This window comes from Verruconis gallopava (assembly GCF_000836295.1).
Source record: "Verruconis gallopava strain CBS 43764 unplaced genomic scaffold supercont1.149, whole genome shotgun sequence".
NCBI classification, from domain to species: Eukaryota; Fungi; Ascomycota; class Dothideomycetes; order Venturiales; family Sympoventuriaceae; genus Verruconis; species Verruconis gallopava.
Window position 1 is genome coordinate 1 of NW_015622285.1, and position 16,918 is coordinate 16,918.

Below are 16,918 nucleotides of genomic sequence, written 5' to 3' on the forward strand. Positions count from 1 at the left end.
CAAACGCTATATTCTGTTATTCTTAGCATATGGCCCAGTTTTGGGCCATTTTTACAAGCATGAATGGCCCTGGTCAATGTATTTAATCTCTCTTAAGACTCCCAAGTTTTAACTTTGTTTATCTCTAAAGTAACTATGGACTCCAATTCTGAATATGGAAGACATATTGAGCCTTCAACACCTATTGAAGATTTCTCTATTGAGTCTTTGATAAAACGAGTTGACGAATATCAAAGAAGGGATCATCTGGTCGAACCGTCATTCGCTCAGCACCCACAGCCCCACCACGGCTTCTGCTATCATCATCTGACAATACAGAATGCCATAGAAAGAATAATTACAGTAAACACCTTTCACTCACTAATCTGAGCTTGCAGTTCATTAGACATTACTTAAACCGACTATTTAATTATCATCTCGAAGTCAGCTAGTTCTAACGGCTGCAGCCGAGACCTATTGAACCATGTGCAAATGGTTGACTCGCGTCCATTCTTGCGGACACTACACGAAGACTATCCAGACGATATGCAAAGACGCGAAGAAAGCAAAAAAGTGTGTGACTACGGCTCAGAAGAATCGAAAACCACCGGAGGCCCATGCTACCTCCCAGGGTGCGATAAGAAGTTCGCAATCCGTCGCGAAGGTCTAGGTAAATATTACCAGCCAAGTCCGATCTCCCTCATTGATGGCAAATAGGCGATCGCACAGATGGGGGCTTTGATCCTGATGATGTCGACTAAGAACGTCAAGGTTCGAGTCGGGAGGGCAAGCGGTTGGCAATTTTCTAAGTCAACCGGTGGCATTTCTCTCGGCTGCGATAATGCGACGATCAATGAGACGGTCGATCTATTATTATCGTCTTAACGAAAGACCTAAGACACAGAAACTGTAGGATCAATTGTTGTTCACGTGTTGTCAAGCATGAGGATTACCCGTACGGCGAGACAGGCAGCGCCCACAGCGCCCACATTCGGGATGTCGTGCTTTGCGTGAAGCTGACTAGAACTAAGGAGAGGCCCTTGTGTCGCATGTGGGTGCCCAGCTAAGCTAGGTCATGCAAAGCTCAAAGGATGCAGAGTACAAGGAGGAAAAAGGGAAGCGATTATGGGCTCGATAAGTTGCAAAGATTGCATTGATTATATGGTGGATTAGATTGTTAGTTGTTAGGTTTTAATCCTAAAGTCCTTCCTGCAGATCTGTTTCTCTCACCTCGTCCAGTTCAAAGGCTCGGGCACTTACCTGGCTCATCGGGCCTCGATCTGACTAGACTGATCCTCGTGGTGAATTCGCAATCGGCACATCCGGAAGCGCGGGAGGTTCTGCGGTGATAGCCGGTTGCATGCCCACATGCGGCAATATTCTAGGTGCGGTGTGCCCGCATGATGTGCTCAGTTTCTCTATTCTCTCTTCTATGTCAACAACCTCCTCTTCGCAACTGGACAGCCACTCCACAATCACATCCAGCCGTGAATCTTCTTTCAGCATCAGAACAAAAGCGGGGATTCCTTTCTTCCCCACATGCGATTTCAACACCCGCGGAAACCGTACCAGAAGCAGGACTATTGCTCTACGCCCGGCTTATTCCTCGAGATCCAGAGCAGTCCGTCCATGAGACACATGCTTAATGGTTTCTTTGACGGCTGATTCAAAGTCGGCTGGCCTCCTGCGGCAAAATTTGGATTTCGGCACAGAATTTGTTTTCTATGTGAGCCGTGAAATAAGCGTGTGATTGCGCCCTGAAATTCCTCACATTGTGGCCCGATGATGAGTATTGGTGGCCGGCATTATGAACATCGCGGTACCACGTTCGCTGCGTCTTGAATCGCTGCTCTGCTCAAGATGGCTAGCCCCATGATTGAGCGCAGAAGTCTGTTTGGTGGGCATTGCATTTCTATTTCTACATATGTGTTCCAAGCTCACAGTTTAGCAGGGCGAACCTGCGTTCATCTTTGGTCCCCACCATTTGCTTTTAACATGTGTCAATCAGCCCCTCGCGCAGCCCGCCCCCTGTCGTGGCCAGTTGTGGCCCAAACCCTAGCGATTGAAGACGTACTCGGGCGGAGAGCAATGGGAGGCCACTCGCATCAGGCTAACGCGGCTCACAACAATAGGCAGTTATTATCATCCTTAGCATAACATATGAGGACGGCCGAAACCCCCTATCAATCTGAGGGACAGTGACAGCAGGCATCTCGCATCTGTGTTCATGCTAACGAAGGGCGGCAAGTACGAGTTCAGCGATAAATTCAAAGGATCTGCTCGGCAAAAAGGGTTCCAGATGGCTGTGAGCTTTGTCTTATTCTTTTTGGGTGCCTCTTCCGCAACATGCCTTGCGCATTCGCGTGGGCGAGAAGAGCTCAGGAGCATCACCAAGACTGAATTCCGTGGGCTGGAGGGAGGCGTTATCTTTGCTTTCGCGGGTCTGGCCAGTGTGACCAACGTCATACGTAGGGATCTAGAAGACTATCACATCGCACTTGTCATAGAGAAGATAATAGCGAGGCACGTAAATGACTTACTTCGAAGAGGACGACATGGAAAGGTCACTGTCGATCAAGAGTCATAGACATTTAAGAGCGTGCGCGTGTATTTGAGTGGAGTGTTGGTGGAGTCGGATGTGGAGTATGACGGAGATCTGGAGAGAGACTTGCAGAGAGAGGCCTGCAACGTGGAGTGGTAAGTATCCTGCGCCGTCCTGTTTGGCGGTGTACTAACGGGTTTAGGATCAGTATCGCAGATCGGGTACGGGCGTAGCATGCCGACTCCTTCTTTGGCTCGCTCTGTGGCTCGCCATGTCTGCATCCATGACTGGCAACGGCGTCGTCCGGTTCCAACTCCTGCAAGCCACTCTCTGTGTGCAAACCACTCGGGGCATGAAGCTCATCGGGAATGGACAACACAGAGCCGCTGCAGCGAAAGCAGGCTCGTGCTGCTACTCATGTGTCATAAGTGGATGGCATTGAAACCGCGGATCCCTGGGAATATTATATTAATTACCTCTAATAACCTTTATAGTAACTATTCTAAGCGATATTTGTCATTTCACGAATTCTAAATATTGCGACCTCAGATCTTGTCTTAAGCCGCTACATTGTTCCATTTATAGCTCCAGTATGCTTTACCGTTTTCGACATACCAACAAGCAGTAAGCCATGGTGAGAGACGGAATTCACGATAACTCTGTTATGTTTTCAGTTCGGCTCCAATACCTGATAGTATAATCTTACCTTGTGGTACATTAAATCCTCACCAATATATTGAAATGTCACTCCCCTAAGACTTGCAAGTGTATCTCTTAACAAGCCCGGAATTCCAATATGCTCCGTGTGCTTCTTGAGTATGTCCTGTGTATTATATATGAAGTCTTCAACCTTCCACGCAAGCTCCCCATATTCTTCTATTTTTTTCAGTGCCGCGATCCATCCGGAGACGGTTTTCTCAATTTTCTTTTCTGAGATTGCGCCATTGCGAAGCATGAGCTTCCCACTGTAAATTGAGATATCGCTGATAATGTTATAATATGCACTAGCCGAGGGGTCTGAGTTAACTGATTTTAATATTTCGACAGCATAGTCGCTGATTTCTGTCATCCAGACGGTGATGTCGTCCATTCTTGCAATTTGCCTAAGGTCAGAATCGAATTCGTAATTAAATGAAAGATGAAAGATATCACTGAAGGAACTGAAGAAGTCGGAGGGAAATATAAAAACCTTCTGTTCACGAGGTCAACACGACGACTGGCTCGGCTTCATGCACGAGGTAAAACATGTAGATCCCTGACAACGCAGAGTCGCGTTCATCCACAAACAATGACCTAGCCCTGGTAGGACTTTCACTTTCATGACCGGTAAACCAGCTTCCAGAAGACGGATGGCAGGCATGAAGTGCGGCTTGCCCATGCGGCACGAAACTATGCCGTATCTGACGTGAACAACTTAGTTAAAGCCCAAAGGAGTATAGTATCGAACCGCCTTGCATGTATTTGTTTCGCTGTGGAATTCGCCTCGAAGTAAAGCAGCTCTTCGTGTTTCCATCACATACGAATCGCATAGATCTAAGCCACCCGACGTGTTGGCTGCTTGCATGATTGAGACGCTGTATGGGAACAGGGTGGCCGGGTTGACGAATCGGAGGACTTGATCCAATCCTCTCTCACGTCCTATTGCGCGACCGCTTGAGGACAGCCCGCGGCGCCCCCCCTCCCCCCTGGAGGGCAGAACAGTGGGGAGGTGGAAGGTGCGGGCGATGTGCGTCGGAGTGGACGTAATGATTGGGTAGAGCCTGATGTATTGAGGTGGTCTTTGCGATACGTCAGCAGTCAGTTAGGCTGAAGAAATATTCATCTCCAAACACACCATATACATAGCCTACCACCTCGTTCTCTGCCCCGCCGTTCTGCTGCTAACGCGTGTCCAGTGCGACGGCCAGCGATCCTCGTGCTCGGAATGTGTGCAAAAAGGCTTCACGAACTGCATATATATAGCGCGGGCAGCGACATGCGGAAGCAGGTCTCGAAGCAGAAGATACAAGCACTGGAACAGGACATCACCAGCCTGGAAGCAATCATCCTCTCCATCTCGAGAAAGTATATCACGCAGGACCCCATCATCATGCATGTCTCATCGAACAAAATCTGTGGAGGCGGCCCTACCTGTCCGAACTGCCTCGCATGATCAAGCAGCACGCTCTGTCGAAGAAGCAGAAGCAGACGGTTCAGATGCTTCAGTCCATGGGCGCAAACGGGCCTTATCCGAACGCTTCGTATCCGCCTGCCATTGATCAGAGCACTACGCAGGCCTTCCCGGCCCCCGTTGGCTCGTACGCTTGGTTTTCCATAGACATTACGCAACATGTCGAAGGCGGTGCAAGATTTGGCGTCCAAGACCAGCACTCTCCTGGGCGACTCCACAGTGATAGGATCGGACAGGGAACGCGCCTGTAGCGGTTGTTGCCGCCGATGAGCTCGCGGAATATCTCAACCAACTCGCTTAGGTGCCGCCTGCGACTGCTGATGTCGCGTTTGCGCTTGCAGCTGTGGACAGTTTTGAGAGTCAGGATTTGGCGCATTGTCAGGGTGCTGTTTGGCAACACAATGCTGTGCTTAGTACTATGGAAGCGAAAAAGGTGAACACGTTTTTTCCTAGGCATATAGGAAAACATAAAGAGCTGCTTTTCTCTAAATCGCAACGCGAAGCAAATACAAGTAAGGCGGTTTGAGGCTATACTCTTTCCAGCTTTAGCCAGGCGGTTTATGTCCGATACGGCATAGCTTCGTGCCGCGCTTGCGAGCTGCACTTCAGGACCCGAGACAATATTATCCGGCTCATTCCCCAGTGGCTTAGCAGCATAAGAGGTTAGCGCGGAGACTGCACCGTCTCCACGCTAACCTCTTATTATTATCTACACCACTATTATCACACTTAATACCCGAACAAGGCCATGATTTCCCATTGTAGAGTTATCAATACCGCAGACCCTTCCCGCCAGCTTACGCGGTGAGCGATTGCAGGTCCAATTTCCAATTGCACGGTTATTCGAGGATGTTGCTAATGCATGGCATGGCCATAGTCTCAACAAGCACAGCTTGCACGCGGTTATGCACATTAGCTCTCAGCCATATTGACGGATCATGGTGGGCCACTGTGCATGAACTCTTGTATAGTGATATACCATAGGTGCGGCGTAATGAGCCTTGCTTCAATCATACCGAGTTCGGGTGTATGCATTGAATGAAGGCAACCGATGAAAATATGGGTCGCAAAACACACCAGTGAGAAAGAAGGCAGTATCCAGCCATTGGAAATGGACTAAGAACGTTTTCCAGAAGCGAGTGCATAGCTCCACCCACCTCAAGATCTTATATAAAGATTGTATTATACAGCAATAAATTATTAATGATCTAAGTTAGAATTTACCACATCGAACATATACGAGCAGTATTCTCAAGCGAGCCACATGAACTACATTCTGGAGGAACACGTGTTTTTGGCTGACATTCCATCGTACGAGGACTCTGCGTGGTGGATCCATGGGACGTGGTGAATCGAAATGGGCCATCTAACTCTCTGCCGAAATCCGCGCGCCAACTTCACCAGGGCCTTGATATCAGTGCTCATCGTTGGCCAGCCAGCCAGCCATGTTTGCGGCCTGCGGAGTTTGCCAGTAATCGCAAAGCTCCTATATAAATTCCCAGTCTACAGCTGAGCAAGGCGAACCTGCATTGTTGTTCCACACCGCCAAAATCTGATGCAGCATGTGCTCGCACATATCATTGCGCGACATCTTGTCCTCCATACGACTATCTGCACGCAAATTACGACCGCATGTAGATGCAGCCACGCAGCCTACACAACTGAACCAGCTGCATGAGGATAATACAAGCACGACACGTCATTTTGACACTGACGCCCTACCCGCATATTCTGAGGAGGATCAGGCCCCCCCCGCAGAGTATGCATGGATCGACATCCCGGCACATATGAAAGGTAACCAAAAGCACTTCCATACGATCTTGCTATTGACAGAAGAGGAGAAAAGCCGATATGTGTTTCAATGCGGCGGCAATCATGTGGATCACGAAGATGCTTGTAAGCTGTACATATCTGCACAGCTGGGATTTCAAATGTTTGCGAGCTTGATATTGCTCTTTCTGGGAAGTGCTTCGTGGGAGTGTCTTCAGCGACCTATCCAGCTTAAGCTGCAGCTTTGGAATAGTTTTCTCACACTTGACCCAAGCGCCGCCACTGCGCTCGCCGGCATGACCTGTGTAACAGGTATACTGCAGAAGGACTCGCTTGACTTTCAAGTCGTTCAATATTATATGCCATTGTTGGAGAATGTCATGGATGGCCTGTCTGAAGAAAGCTGGCATGGAGATACAGTGAAAGTGAGTGATAGGTCAGAGATATACCGGACCGTGCAGAGAGCTTTGAACGATAAACACATGGCGGTGTGTGTACGCTATGGCGGGGATCTGAAAAAGGACCTGCAGATTGCAGTGGTTAGTGTATTTTATGGTTATTTATTGGCTTTGTACTAACTAGCGTAGGATGTCGCAATGGGAAGCGCTGCTCAAATGCGAACACAGGCGGAAATGCCGAACCCTGCTGTACCTATGTCTCTTAACTAGATGGAGATTATAAAATGTCGAACTCCGCACCCGTAAATTCCATATCTCAGAACACTTTCCTGTCACATGAAATTACCCAAAAGTCACCACCATAATGGTTGTTTCAGGTTTTACAAAATCTTTATATTATTTACATCCCTCTATTATTATTCTACTATATCTGATTCCTCTGGCATCCCAGAAGACTATGGGGTGTGTCAATATCCGAAAGGAATATAGCAATAAGAAAAAATTCACAGCTCTTATTCTTATGTTCTTTTTGGCTATAAGCTATATTTTAGAAGTAATGGTATATTTATACCGTGCAGCAATACAAAAGGGATGGTGGCCATCCCAATGCAGTCTTTTTCACGCAATGGCATCCATCCTGGTATGGGCTACTTTGGACATAAATCTTCTGGTGTTGTCCGGATACTTATGGTTAAGATACCATCAATCTTTGGTCATCCAATGCCTCTTTGAGACTATTTTTTGCATTTTGGCTACTTTATCATTCTTTCAACCACAAGAAGGGGACTACGTCCTCACTACGCTAGGGCTTCACATTTTCAGATTCATCTGCTGTATTGTGCTTGGGCTCCATTTAAATACCCGAACCGACCATCAAGCAAACAAGAATACTGAGAAAAGCCAGTGTCTCCTTACAAACGAATCTACTGGACAAATGGTCTATGAAATCGCGCCAACTCATGGATCCGGAATTGAGACCAGCGACAGTATAACAAGAGAGCGACAATACAAGCGGCTACAAGAGCATGGATGGTTTGGCTACGTGAAAGAGTTTCGTATCTTCCTCCCCTGTCTATGGCCGAGCAACATAAAAGGAAAGCTCTGCCTTCTTATTTTAGTACTCGATCTTGTCATCGACAGATTCCTCAGAGTACTTATACCTCAACAAATTGGTCTCATCATGGACCAGCTTATTGCTCATAACTTTGATACGGCCTGTTATAAAGCAGGGATATGGGTTCTTCTTTCATGGTTGAGGAACAATAATGGTCTTCTAGGGGTCATTAAAAAAAAGGCCCTTTTAGAAGTTAGGGATTTTTCATATCAGGCAGTTTGTTGTCTTGCTTTCAAACACTTTATGACACTTTCTATGGATTTCCATAATAATAAAGAGTCTGGAGAGATCATCAAAGCTGTCGAGCAAGGGAATGCGATCAACCGGCTTGCGGAACTGTTCCTACTTGAAATACCCCCAGTCGCCATTGACATTATAATAGCTGCGTGGTACACTACCTCTTTATTTGATTGGTATGTCGCTTTTACGATCTTCGTTGTGGGTGCTTCTTACGTGTGGATTACGATTAAGCTCACAGATTGGACACAAATGCTCCGAAAAACTTACAGCAAAGCAATACGGAGTGAGAGTAATACCGTGAACGAGTCTCTTAGAAATTGGCAAACAGTTTTATACTTCAATCAAGTTGATTTTGAGAAGGAAAGTTACGCCAGAGCTATTCAGAAAACGATTCATGCTAAGCAAGCATACCTCAACCGGCTGAATGCAGGCAACGCAGTTCAGACATTAATTGATTTTCTGGGCTTGCTTGGCTGTTCATTCCTTGCAATCCGGAAAATTTCTTCTGGAGATGCGTCAATCGGCAGTTTTGTTACTCTGACGACATTTTGGACGACGATGGTTCGCCCACTCGACCTGATAGCTTGGTCCTATTCTAATATTTTATCTGCCTTTATTGATGCGGAACGACTATTTCAGCTGCTATGTACGAAACCGTCAGTTCAAGATGACTCGAGCTCATATGAACTCAAGATCTCCTCTGGAAAAGTTAATTTCCGCGATGTTGAGTTTTCTTATAGTCCAACTAACAAAAAGGTCATTAACGGGATTTCTCTTGAGGTGGCAGCTGGCACGACTGTTGCCTTCGTTGGTAAGACAGGAGCCGGAAAATCAACTATCCTTAAACTCCTCTGCCGATTCATTGACGTAACGGGAGGATCTATTTCAATTGATGGTCATGACCTACGCAAAGTTACTCTTAAGAGCCTACGGGATGCTCTTGGGGTGGTCCCTCAAGATCCTTGCCTCTTCAACAAAACTATTTTCGAAAACGTCCGGTACGCAAGACCAGATGCTACATTTGAAGAAGTTGTTGCAGCATGTAAAGGCGCAGCACTACATGAAAGCATCGAATCACGTCCTGGTGGCTACAACACTATAGTCGGTGAACGAGGGGTAAAGCTGTCAGGTGGCGAAATTCAACGAGTAGCTATCGCACGCCTACTATTGAAAAATCCAAGGATTATCATTCTTGATGAAGCAACGAGCGGCATGGATTCCTTAACTGAGACTCAAGTTCTGGAAGCTTTACGTGAGCTACGATATGGACGAACAATGTTTGTCGTAGCTCATCGGCTGTCCACTATTATTGATTCAGATTTGATTTTCTTTATAGAAGATGGCAAAATTGCTGAAAGTGGCACACATGAAGGGTTAGTTGAAAAGGGCGGAAAGTATTACGATCTCTGGGTGCTTCAGAACGGGCGGAAAAAGCAATAGACTAAAGCTACGAAAGAATCAGTCCAAAACACAATTCAAGGCTTCTTATAAAATATCTTGCTCGGTACTGCGATGTAGCGTAATCAATATTTCGTATACTAAGAATAATATACCTATCTAATAGCAACTATTCAACTCTCTCCAGAGCTCGCAACCCATCCTTTCCATATGGTGTCTTTGACTGTCTCACTACACTTATAAGTCTTTAAGGAGTATCATAGTTTATTGAAAAGGTCTTGAGCGCACTGATATCTCCAAGTTTGGATTAATTTTGCCGTTTGATTGTTTGGTTACTTTTTTGCCCCGATCAGGTGCTTAATTTAACAGATAAACAACACACCAGTGTGGAAAGCGGATGGCTGCGCATCGGCCGATCCATCCAGGTCCATCTATTGCCAAAAATATCCGGATTTGGGGTAGTTGTGCCGATCCATCCAAAAACGATCCATTGGAGGCGATGGTGGCTTACGCCTTTGGCTTTTATATGTGACTATTCAGAAGTCTCCTGAATGAATCACACGTCTTTCACACCGCATCTTCAACATGGACTGTCGGAATCTGCTTAATACTACTAAACCAGTCTTCAAACCTCCTTGGGATCCATACTATGCTACCATCATGAGATCACACGGTCTCTCGCCGTCGCCATCGCCGTCCCTTAGTAGTACTTCAAGCATTGTTTCTGCCGCCTCAAGTCTTACCGATGTGCCAACCTTCAACTCCGAATCCAGCAAGAAAGCGCACCAAGGCGAGCCTCCTCTAATTGAGCCATCTCACTTCGACTACAGCAAGGTCGACTGGAAGCGACTGCCAGGCTTTAGTGTTCCAATTGCGCGACCTCACACAAGTTAATCTCGGGCATCTGGAGAGTTGGTGTACCGATCGAACATACTGCGACAAATAAGCGCTGATGGTTATGCCTTCGCTGCCATTCCGCCGCCGATGATACGCTACGGCGCCACCGCTTCAACGTCGAAAAAGGCAGCTCGAATCCCATTGACCATATACGTAAGGTCCACAATGAAACCTTAAATGAGAAGAGAGAGATCGTACCGCTTCCGCCAAGTATACCAGCGCCGTCCAACCTGGACTCGACCCAGCCTCGCGAACAAGCAATACTTAATGCCTTTGCGCTAGCATTCAACGAAGCGAAATTCCAGGAGCTGCTTGTACGATGGATCGTTTATGACAACATTCCAATTCTGAGGCAGATTATTAGAGCCAGTGGCAGTGGACTGAGTGATTGGGGGCGTGTGAGGCAGGCGTTCCGATCTTTAAGGGCTCTGGAGCGGGCGTCGAGAGCAGCAGGGGCGTGTGAAGCAGTGCAGGAGATGGTGATTCGATGCTTCCAGTTGTTCCTAAGGCTCGTTTCGGTGAGGTTCACGAAAAGCGACAGGTTCAAAGCTGCGTCGATGGAACAGCGGGCAGGGCGCCATAACCTTTGGGCAACCCGCGACTGAAACACGCGTCGCATCATACTTTCCAATTTGGGCTACTTGACGACATCATCTATGCGCTATGCGTCTTACGCGATTTGCCTTATTTATCATTACAATATAACTCGTCCTGTCTCACTAATTCATTTTGCACACTATAACAATGCCATATAGCCCGCAGCAAATTGATGATGCTAATCTTGCCTATTGGTATGATGAACAACAACATGCGGGAAGAATATACTACCGCCTGAAGAACAATGGTCCAGTAGACTTTCCGCAGACTTTCTGGGCAGACGAACGGTAACAAGATCCGGATGCTGTTATTTCTTTGTATACTTACGGTAATCAGTCATGGCCCTCTACAGAGACAGGCACAGCAAGCATCTACAGCTGTTGTACAGTCCAGCTCAACCACCGACACGCCCAACCCTGCGTTAGCTGGCGCTGGTCCATCCGGCAACGTTCCGACCGTAATCCCCGCCATAGCAAGCACTAGCGCCACATCCGCGAGTATCAGCCATATCGTTGCGCTCGACGATCGAAACATAGAGCATTTTCAGGATAACACTTCGGTGTTTCAGAGGATCCGCGTGACCATTCATACTACTGGAGCATGGCCGAACTCGGCCCACAGCGACAATCACGTCACTATCCTCTTGATCCTAACAATGGGTGGTGCAGTCCAAGTCGATATGAGAACTGATGAAGATGACAGAAGAGGACAGCTTCAATGGAAACTAGTAAATTATCAGCAGTCGCAATCGGAGATCAAGCATTTCGATTACGACCTTGGAGCGCCGGTGCAGGTTCGCACTCTGTATCGGGCAATCCGAAACGAATGGCATCTCCATCAGTATCTCTTTTCCTCAGGCGGTTCTGGCTGCCATTTTTGGAAGTATGTAAACTCTAAAATTATTCGAAATCTAGCCGCTTCTTATTAAGTTTATAAAGCTATATGCTCCTGTATAAAATGGCACAGGACCCGAATAGATTCTTCTTAAACTCTGAGGTTCCAGCCCATGCTTGGGCAGTTTTTGGGAAGTGGTATTCACGTTCGGGGGCTGAAAGAGAAAATCATCCTATCCGGCAAGGAGATTTTCTAAGCTATACGCAGTGGTGGAATGACTGGTTCGGCAAGGACGAAGAAGAAGAGAAGGACTAAGACGCGAAAGACTAAATTTTCTTTAAGGAAAGGATCGGAGGAACTCAGACAGTTTCATATTTGATGCCTGCCCCCCCTCATACATCTTCCCTCCCAAACCTTTCGCTCATTTGTTCTCGTTGATTACGACGGTTAGGAATTATTTCCATTCTTGGCGGTGGTGCTGGTTTGAACTTTTGCGTTCGGCTGGCCTGGTTAATATCTACGCTTTTAGGATATGGCAGTGCACGTACTACATATATTTCTGTCCAAGATTGTAAGCGCGTTGCAATAGTTGAGCTTGAAGCTCCTCTTCCTCATCCAGATCATCTAACAGCCCCAAGAGGTTCGCGTTCCAGTCATAATTATTTCGTACATTGATTCTCAGAGTAGTCCGCTCGAATAGTCTTGGGTAGAAGCCAGCGGAATGCCAGTCGAGAAGGCACAAAGAGTCATCGTCCAGTACCAGGATATTCCGAGGGGCGATGTCCAGGTGACATAAGACTAATGGATAGCCAGCCAGCTTGATATGGGTTGATTTTTTCAGTTGCCTTGTGTTGAAGTAATTCTCGATGAGTTCTATGGAGGTAGGAGCTATGGGATCGTAATCCAACCAGAGCTGACCAAAAGCGAGGCTCTCGTGCAAGGGTCCAGGCCGAGATCTTTGCACGCTTTCGAAGTGCTTCAGGACATTTGCCATTCGTTCCAGATAGGCATCAGGACCTAGAGTGGAGAGTAGCCGGCCCTTGATGTATTCCATGATAAGATATCCATTCACACCACAAACAAAAAAGCGATAGACGCGAGGAACTCGTATAATTGTGGGGTTAAGAATCTCATACGCAAGCTTTTGGTTCGCGGCTTCGAATTCGTTGACGCCGAGCCCGCACTTGATAACTGCATCTTCTGATATCTTGATAACGGAAAGCCCTCCATCTAGTTCGCTGACGATTTCTCGGTTCGGGTTATCCCGGGAGCAGTGCTGGATAATCTCGTTTTCTGTAGCGGTTTCCCATTGAATTGTGTTGGGAGCCATTGACGAGTAATTCGCATCCAAGCGTGGTGACAATTGATGTTAATTGAGAGATCCTCCAGCTGGACGCGCCTAATGGTTTCAGCTGGCTTTTGGTGCCCGAGGCAGCAATACCTTCTCTGAGTTGATAAGTTATTCTTCCCGAGAGCCGACCGCCGAGAGACATACAGTCCCGGATGAGTAGGAATGCGGCAGGAATATGAGATCCCTCAGAGCTACAACAATTCGGAAGCAAGGCGATATCAACAAGGAGAGCGAGTAGGCTCAAAGTAGTTTAGCCATAGACAAGCATAGCCACTGCTGAGCGGCTCAAATCCATTTTTGCGACATTGCCGAGGCGTGATGTAAGTGTAAGAGCGACTTCTTAAATCTGTTATCAATAAGACTAATATTGTATATATTTAAATAAGTGGATGGGTGGGCTGGCTGGAGGCGCAGTCGCGGGAAACGGGTGCTGTTTTAAGTAGCGGCCACGCGCAACGCTGAGAGGTCCCCAGTTTTGGGCGCCTCTGAACGGGCGTGTGTTGGCGCGGTCGTCTGATTCGTCTCGTTAGCGAGCACATTCCGAAACTTCCAGTTTCATGCTTTTCAAGATGCATTAGACCCTGCTCAAGGCTCGCCCTCGAGGTGTTCAAGCGCTTCGCCTGCTGTGTGACGAGCACTCATTTTCTTTCCCCGCTCCTCACTCTGCCCTGAGAAGCGGCCACAGTACAGTCGACTAATTACCCAATTGAACGCAGCAGAGGGTGCAAAGGCGGGTGCACTGGCATTCCTGACCGGCATTTGGGATCTCCCAAAGCCTGCCGTCCTTGCTATGCCTGTCTTAGGGACAGCGATATAAAGTTGGTAAAATGATATGGTTTGCTGTATATGCTCCTACTAAGACTGTTCAGTAAGCATTCATGATAAGTTTCAATTGAAACATCGACTTTGGCGAGCTCTATGTTTAGGCACCTGGCACATCCTGCAATCAAAACATCTACAATCGTGAACCAGATCCAACAGCTCCGAAGTAGAAATGACGTGCCTCCCTCACAGTAAAGCATTTTCCTATTCTAAGTTATGTCACAGTGCCATGAATCATAATCATGCGATTTTGGAAATGCATCTTGCGATCGAAGTCCATCCTGCAGAGCTTGCATTCTGGCTTTTCTACACCATTTTCGATCAGACTGAGGTGCTTCCACTTGAAATGCTTGCTCATGTCACTTGGTGTGCTGAACTCATAGGGACGAACGCGAAGGGGCGCCCTTTCATTTGCGAGACACACTACGCATCGCCTCGGCCTCTCCGCCGGGTGCTTGATGAAAACCGACAGCATGGCCAACTTAAGCAAGTCTTGCTACTCTAGGGGTGCCTCCGTCTTTAAAGCTACGTCCGGGGCGCCGCGTCTGCCGTCACACCGCTTTCGGCCGCCATACATATCGCCTTCCTCAATCTTGCAATATGCTATCACGGCGTTGACTGCATTGTCTCGTCGCTGACTTTCTTCTTCGAGTGTGGCTCCAGGCGGTGCAAGGATCATGGTTTCGATAAGCCGACGTTGATCGGCAAGCGTGTCCTCAGAGAAATATGACAAGACCTTCTCCTGTCCACGAACTTTGACGCCGGCGAGCTGCTCCTCGATAGATCGCACAGACGACTCGAGTTCATATTTCCTCTGTATCTCTTCCAGAAGTGCCCGACGCACCCGCTCCTTCTCATTCGTGATCAATCGGCTCACCTTCTGGCACGTCGGGGTTTCGGCGGCCCTTCCCTTGAGACGTACCCTGAGGGGCTCGCGCTCCTGAAGCATAGATCTGACCTTGGAGTCTTGATTCACAGACTCGGCTTGCTCTACGGTGAGACCCTACGGCCGGTTAGGATCAATCCACTGTCTGCCCGTTAACGGCGATTTCGTAGAAATGGTGCAGGTACGGCCAGAGACGTGCGGCGCTTCCTTGAGCAATGTAGTCCGTGGCTTCGAGGTGTTGGATGACCACGTAACTGTCCTCTTACCGCATCGATACCCTGAAGATGATTTTGAATGAAGAGCTTGCTTACATCCAATGTCTACATCCGGATCCTTCGGATGAGTATTCAAACATATGTAGATTATTGTTTCGAATGATGCTACTGACACAGCCAACCGGCAGCTGGCTCGAGGTCGGCGGAAACTCAACGGTGAAGACACAGTTAGTGGTGACAGCATAGGCGTGCGTGGTGACGGTATACATCGTTTCGCCGTCGTCCGCGTTCACTATCATATGACAGCGAATAGAACCTGCCACTTGAACGTCCGCTGCACGATTCTTGAACTGGATATTGAGCGACCAATGGTTGTAGTTCTCGTTGAAGGGGTGGCACACAGCTTGGATCAAATGGACGATCCGAGCGTCGCCGCTAAAGTCCGTCATCTGGTAGTGCTGTCAGGAGGAACTTCATGCAATGTAGGATGAGTTTCGGGGAGACGTGCCGTGGCGCGGACCGAATTGATTGTGCCGCAAAGGCGCGAGGCGAGATGGCTACTCTTGCTACAAGAACGAGGTATGCACACGTAAAAACGTTGTCGGCAATCTCCAATTTATATCACTGGACTTGGAATCAACCTCTATGGCGGTCATGCCCTTTGACGTCCACGGGGGACGCGCCGTTTCACTGACATGGCGCGCGACCGGAGCAGAGGCCCGTGTCGTTCGTCTCATACTCCAATGCGCGTTCTATGAGCAACTTTAGTCCCCGGACTGGTGGATCGCCCCTGTCAGCTGTGCGTATGGAATCAGGCAACCTATAACTCACTGATAATGGAAGCGAGCGTATTGCAGGGTTTCCGCCACAATCTCTACGCTCTCTTGTTCTTTCTCGGTCAACGGAAGGAGGAATGGTTTCACCAGCGCGAAGAATTCAAGATCCTGTGGGAGGAATTTGTATACGAGAAACTCGAAGAATCGTGGCAGGTAGGCAGCAGCCGACCAGTCGACGAGGTAGATGCGATCTCCATCAACCATGATGTTTCGTGGGCTGAAATCCAAATGACACATGCTGAAGGTGTGCCCGTTGAGGTCAATTCGGCCTGCTGACTTGGGCATATGAGACTGCAGCCAATGTTGAAGGTCCTCCGCCTCTGAGAACTCCACCTCTTCGTGTTCAGGCCAGAGTGCACCGGAAAGCGGGCCTCCACCCAGTGAGCCTGGCCGGGTGGCCGTCTGAGCGTGGAGATGATTCAGGACTTTGCCCAACCTCTCCGCCATCATCCTCGCACATTGCAGGTCCAAGATATGACCATCAACGTAGTCCATGATAATATATCCCGTTCCCTCCTTCTCTATGTACCGATGGAATTTCAGTACGCGAACTAGGTCTGGATCAAGATACCGCTGCGCAATATGTTGGTTTCTGAACTCGTGAACGCTAACAAATCGCCCAAACTTTGCTGCCAGACCGTCCGTGATACGTACCACCCTATTGGTGCACTCCGGCAGCGAGATGATCTCGGTCGTAGGGTCGTGGCATAGCAAGATGATTTGTTCATCAGTAAGAGAACACATCGTGTCGTTGGATCGTAGAAGATGACCGGCGGTTGTAGCTAAAGTACTCCCCCACTGCATAGACATGTAGCTTGGGCATAAGTTATGTGCGCGCTTACTTCGCTACTGACGAAATCAAAATAGCG

At 48.0% G+C, this 16,918-nt stretch overlaps 8 protein-coding genes across 9 annotated transcripts; 5 read left to right on the forward strand and 3 right to left on the reverse strand.

Moving 5' to 3' along the window:
• The first annotated feature begins 1,299 nt into the window (after window positions 1-1,299).
• PV09_09724 (uncharacterized protein) lies at window positions 1,300-3,250 on the forward strand. Its single transcript, XM_016363837.1, has 2 exons — window positions 1,300-1,876; window positions 1,931-3,250. Exon 2 carries the CDS (start codon window positions 2,207-2,209, stop codon window positions 2,564-2,566), a length of 360 nt encoding a protein of 119 aa, XP_016208327.1. The 5' UTR covers window positions 1,300-1,876; window positions 1,931-2,206; the 3' UTR covers window positions 2,567-3,250.
• PV09_09725 lies at window positions 2,975-5,162 on the reverse strand. Of its 2 annotated transcripts, XM_016363838.1 has the most exons (3): window positions 4,356-5,162; window positions 3,228-4,299; window positions 2,975-3,180 (listed from the first exon to the last, which is right to left on the reverse strand). In XM_016363838.1, the coding sequence occupies exons 2-3, from the start codon at window positions 3,609-3,611 to the stop codon at window positions 3,079-3,081; spliced, it is 486 nt and encodes a 161-aa protein (XP_016208328.1). In that variant the 5' UTR covers window positions 3,612-4,299; window positions 4,356-5,162; the 3' UTR covers window positions 2,975-3,078. The 2 variants fall into 2 exon arrangements, with proteins under 2 accessions (XP_016208328.1, XP_016208329.1); XM_016363839.1 differs by having other exon boundaries at window positions 2,975-4,299.
• Window positions 5,163-5,796: 634 nt separating this feature from the next.
• Window positions 5,797-7,189, forward strand: PV09_09726 (uncharacterized protein). Its single transcript, XM_016363840.1, has 2 exons — window positions 5,797-7,000; window positions 7,049-7,189. The coding sequence occupies exons 1-2, from the start codon at window positions 6,254-6,256 to the stop codon at window positions 7,127-7,129; spliced, it is 828 nt and encodes a 275-aa protein (XP_016208330.1). The 5' UTR covers window positions 5,797-6,253; the 3' UTR covers window positions 7,130-7,189.
• Window positions 7,190-7,793: 604 nt separating this feature from the next.
• On the forward strand, window positions 7,794-9,653 carry PV09_09727 (uncharacterized protein; the record flags this gene model as incomplete). Its single annotated transcript, XM_016363841.1, has 1 exon — window positions 7,794-9,653. One exon carries the CDS (start codon window positions 7,794-7,796, stop codon window positions 9,651-9,653), a length of 1,860 nt encoding a protein of 619 aa, XP_016208331.1.
• A 543-nt stretch (window positions 9,654-10,196) lies between these two features.
• PV09_09728 (uncharacterized protein) lies at window positions 10,197-10,505 on the forward strand (the record flags this gene model as incomplete). Its single annotated transcript, XM_016363842.1, has 1 exon — window positions 10,197-10,505. The coding sequence occupies one exon, from the start codon at window positions 10,197-10,199 to the stop codon at window positions 10,503-10,505; it is 309 nt and encodes a 102-aa protein (XP_016208332.1).
• Window positions 10,506-11,252: 747 nt separating this feature from the next.
• Window positions 11,253-12,254, forward strand: PV09_09729 (uncharacterized protein; the record flags this gene model as incomplete). The annotated part of the gene is made up of 3 exons (XM_016363843.1): window positions 11,253-11,392; window positions 11,442-11,987; window positions 12,044-12,254. 3 exons carry the CDS (start codon window positions 11,253-11,255, stop codon window positions 12,252-12,254), a joined length of 897 nt encoding a protein of 298 aa, XP_016208333.1.
• A 77-nt stretch (window positions 12,255-12,331) lies between these two features.
• On the reverse strand, window positions 12,332-13,269 carry PV09_09730 (uncharacterized protein; the record flags this gene model as incomplete). Its single annotated transcript, XM_016363844.1, has 2 exons — window positions 12,332-12,440; window positions 12,488-13,269. The coding sequence occupies 2 exons, from the start codon at window positions 13,267-13,269 to the stop codon at window positions 12,332-12,334; spliced, it is 891 nt and encodes a 296-aa protein (XP_016208334.1).
• Window positions 13,270-14,608: 1,339 nt separating this feature from the next.
• PV09_09731 (uncharacterized protein) lies at window positions 14,609-16,793 on the reverse strand (the record flags this gene model as incomplete). The annotated part of the gene is made up of 5 exons (XM_016363845.1): window positions 14,609-15,115; window positions 15,141-15,252; window positions 15,310-15,662; window positions 15,953-15,989; window positions 16,045-16,793. The coding sequence occupies 5 exons, from the start codon at window positions 16,791-16,793 to the stop codon at window positions 14,609-14,611; spliced, it is 1,758 nt and encodes a 585-aa protein (XP_016208335.1).
• Window positions 16,794-16,918: the final 125 nt, after the last annotated feature.

What these genes read in the sequence shown, in the direction of transcription:
- PV09_09726 (XM_016363840.1), top strand. Translation starts at nt 6,254, where the DNA reads ATGTGCTCGCACATATCATTGCGCGACATCTTGTCCTCCATACGACTA. An exon ending in AGGACCTGCAGATTGCAGTG is followed by an intron (nt 7,001 to 7,048) that starts GTTAGTGTATTT and finishes TAACTAGCGTAG; the next exon opens with GATGTCGCAATGGGAAGCGC.
- PV09_09725 (XM_016363838.1), bottom strand. Translation starts at nt 3,611, where the DNA reads ATGGACGACATCACCGTCTGGATGACAGAAATCAGCGACTATGCTGTC. An exon ending in AGGATTTAATGTACCACAAG is followed by an intron (nt 3,181 to 3,227) that starts GTAAGATTATAC and finishes AAAACATAACAG; the next exon opens with AGTTATCGTGAATTCCGTCT.
- PV09_09724 (XM_016363837.1), top strand. Translation starts at nt 2,207, where the DNA reads ATGCTAACGAAGGGCGGCAAGTACGAGTTCAGCGATAAATTCAAAGGA.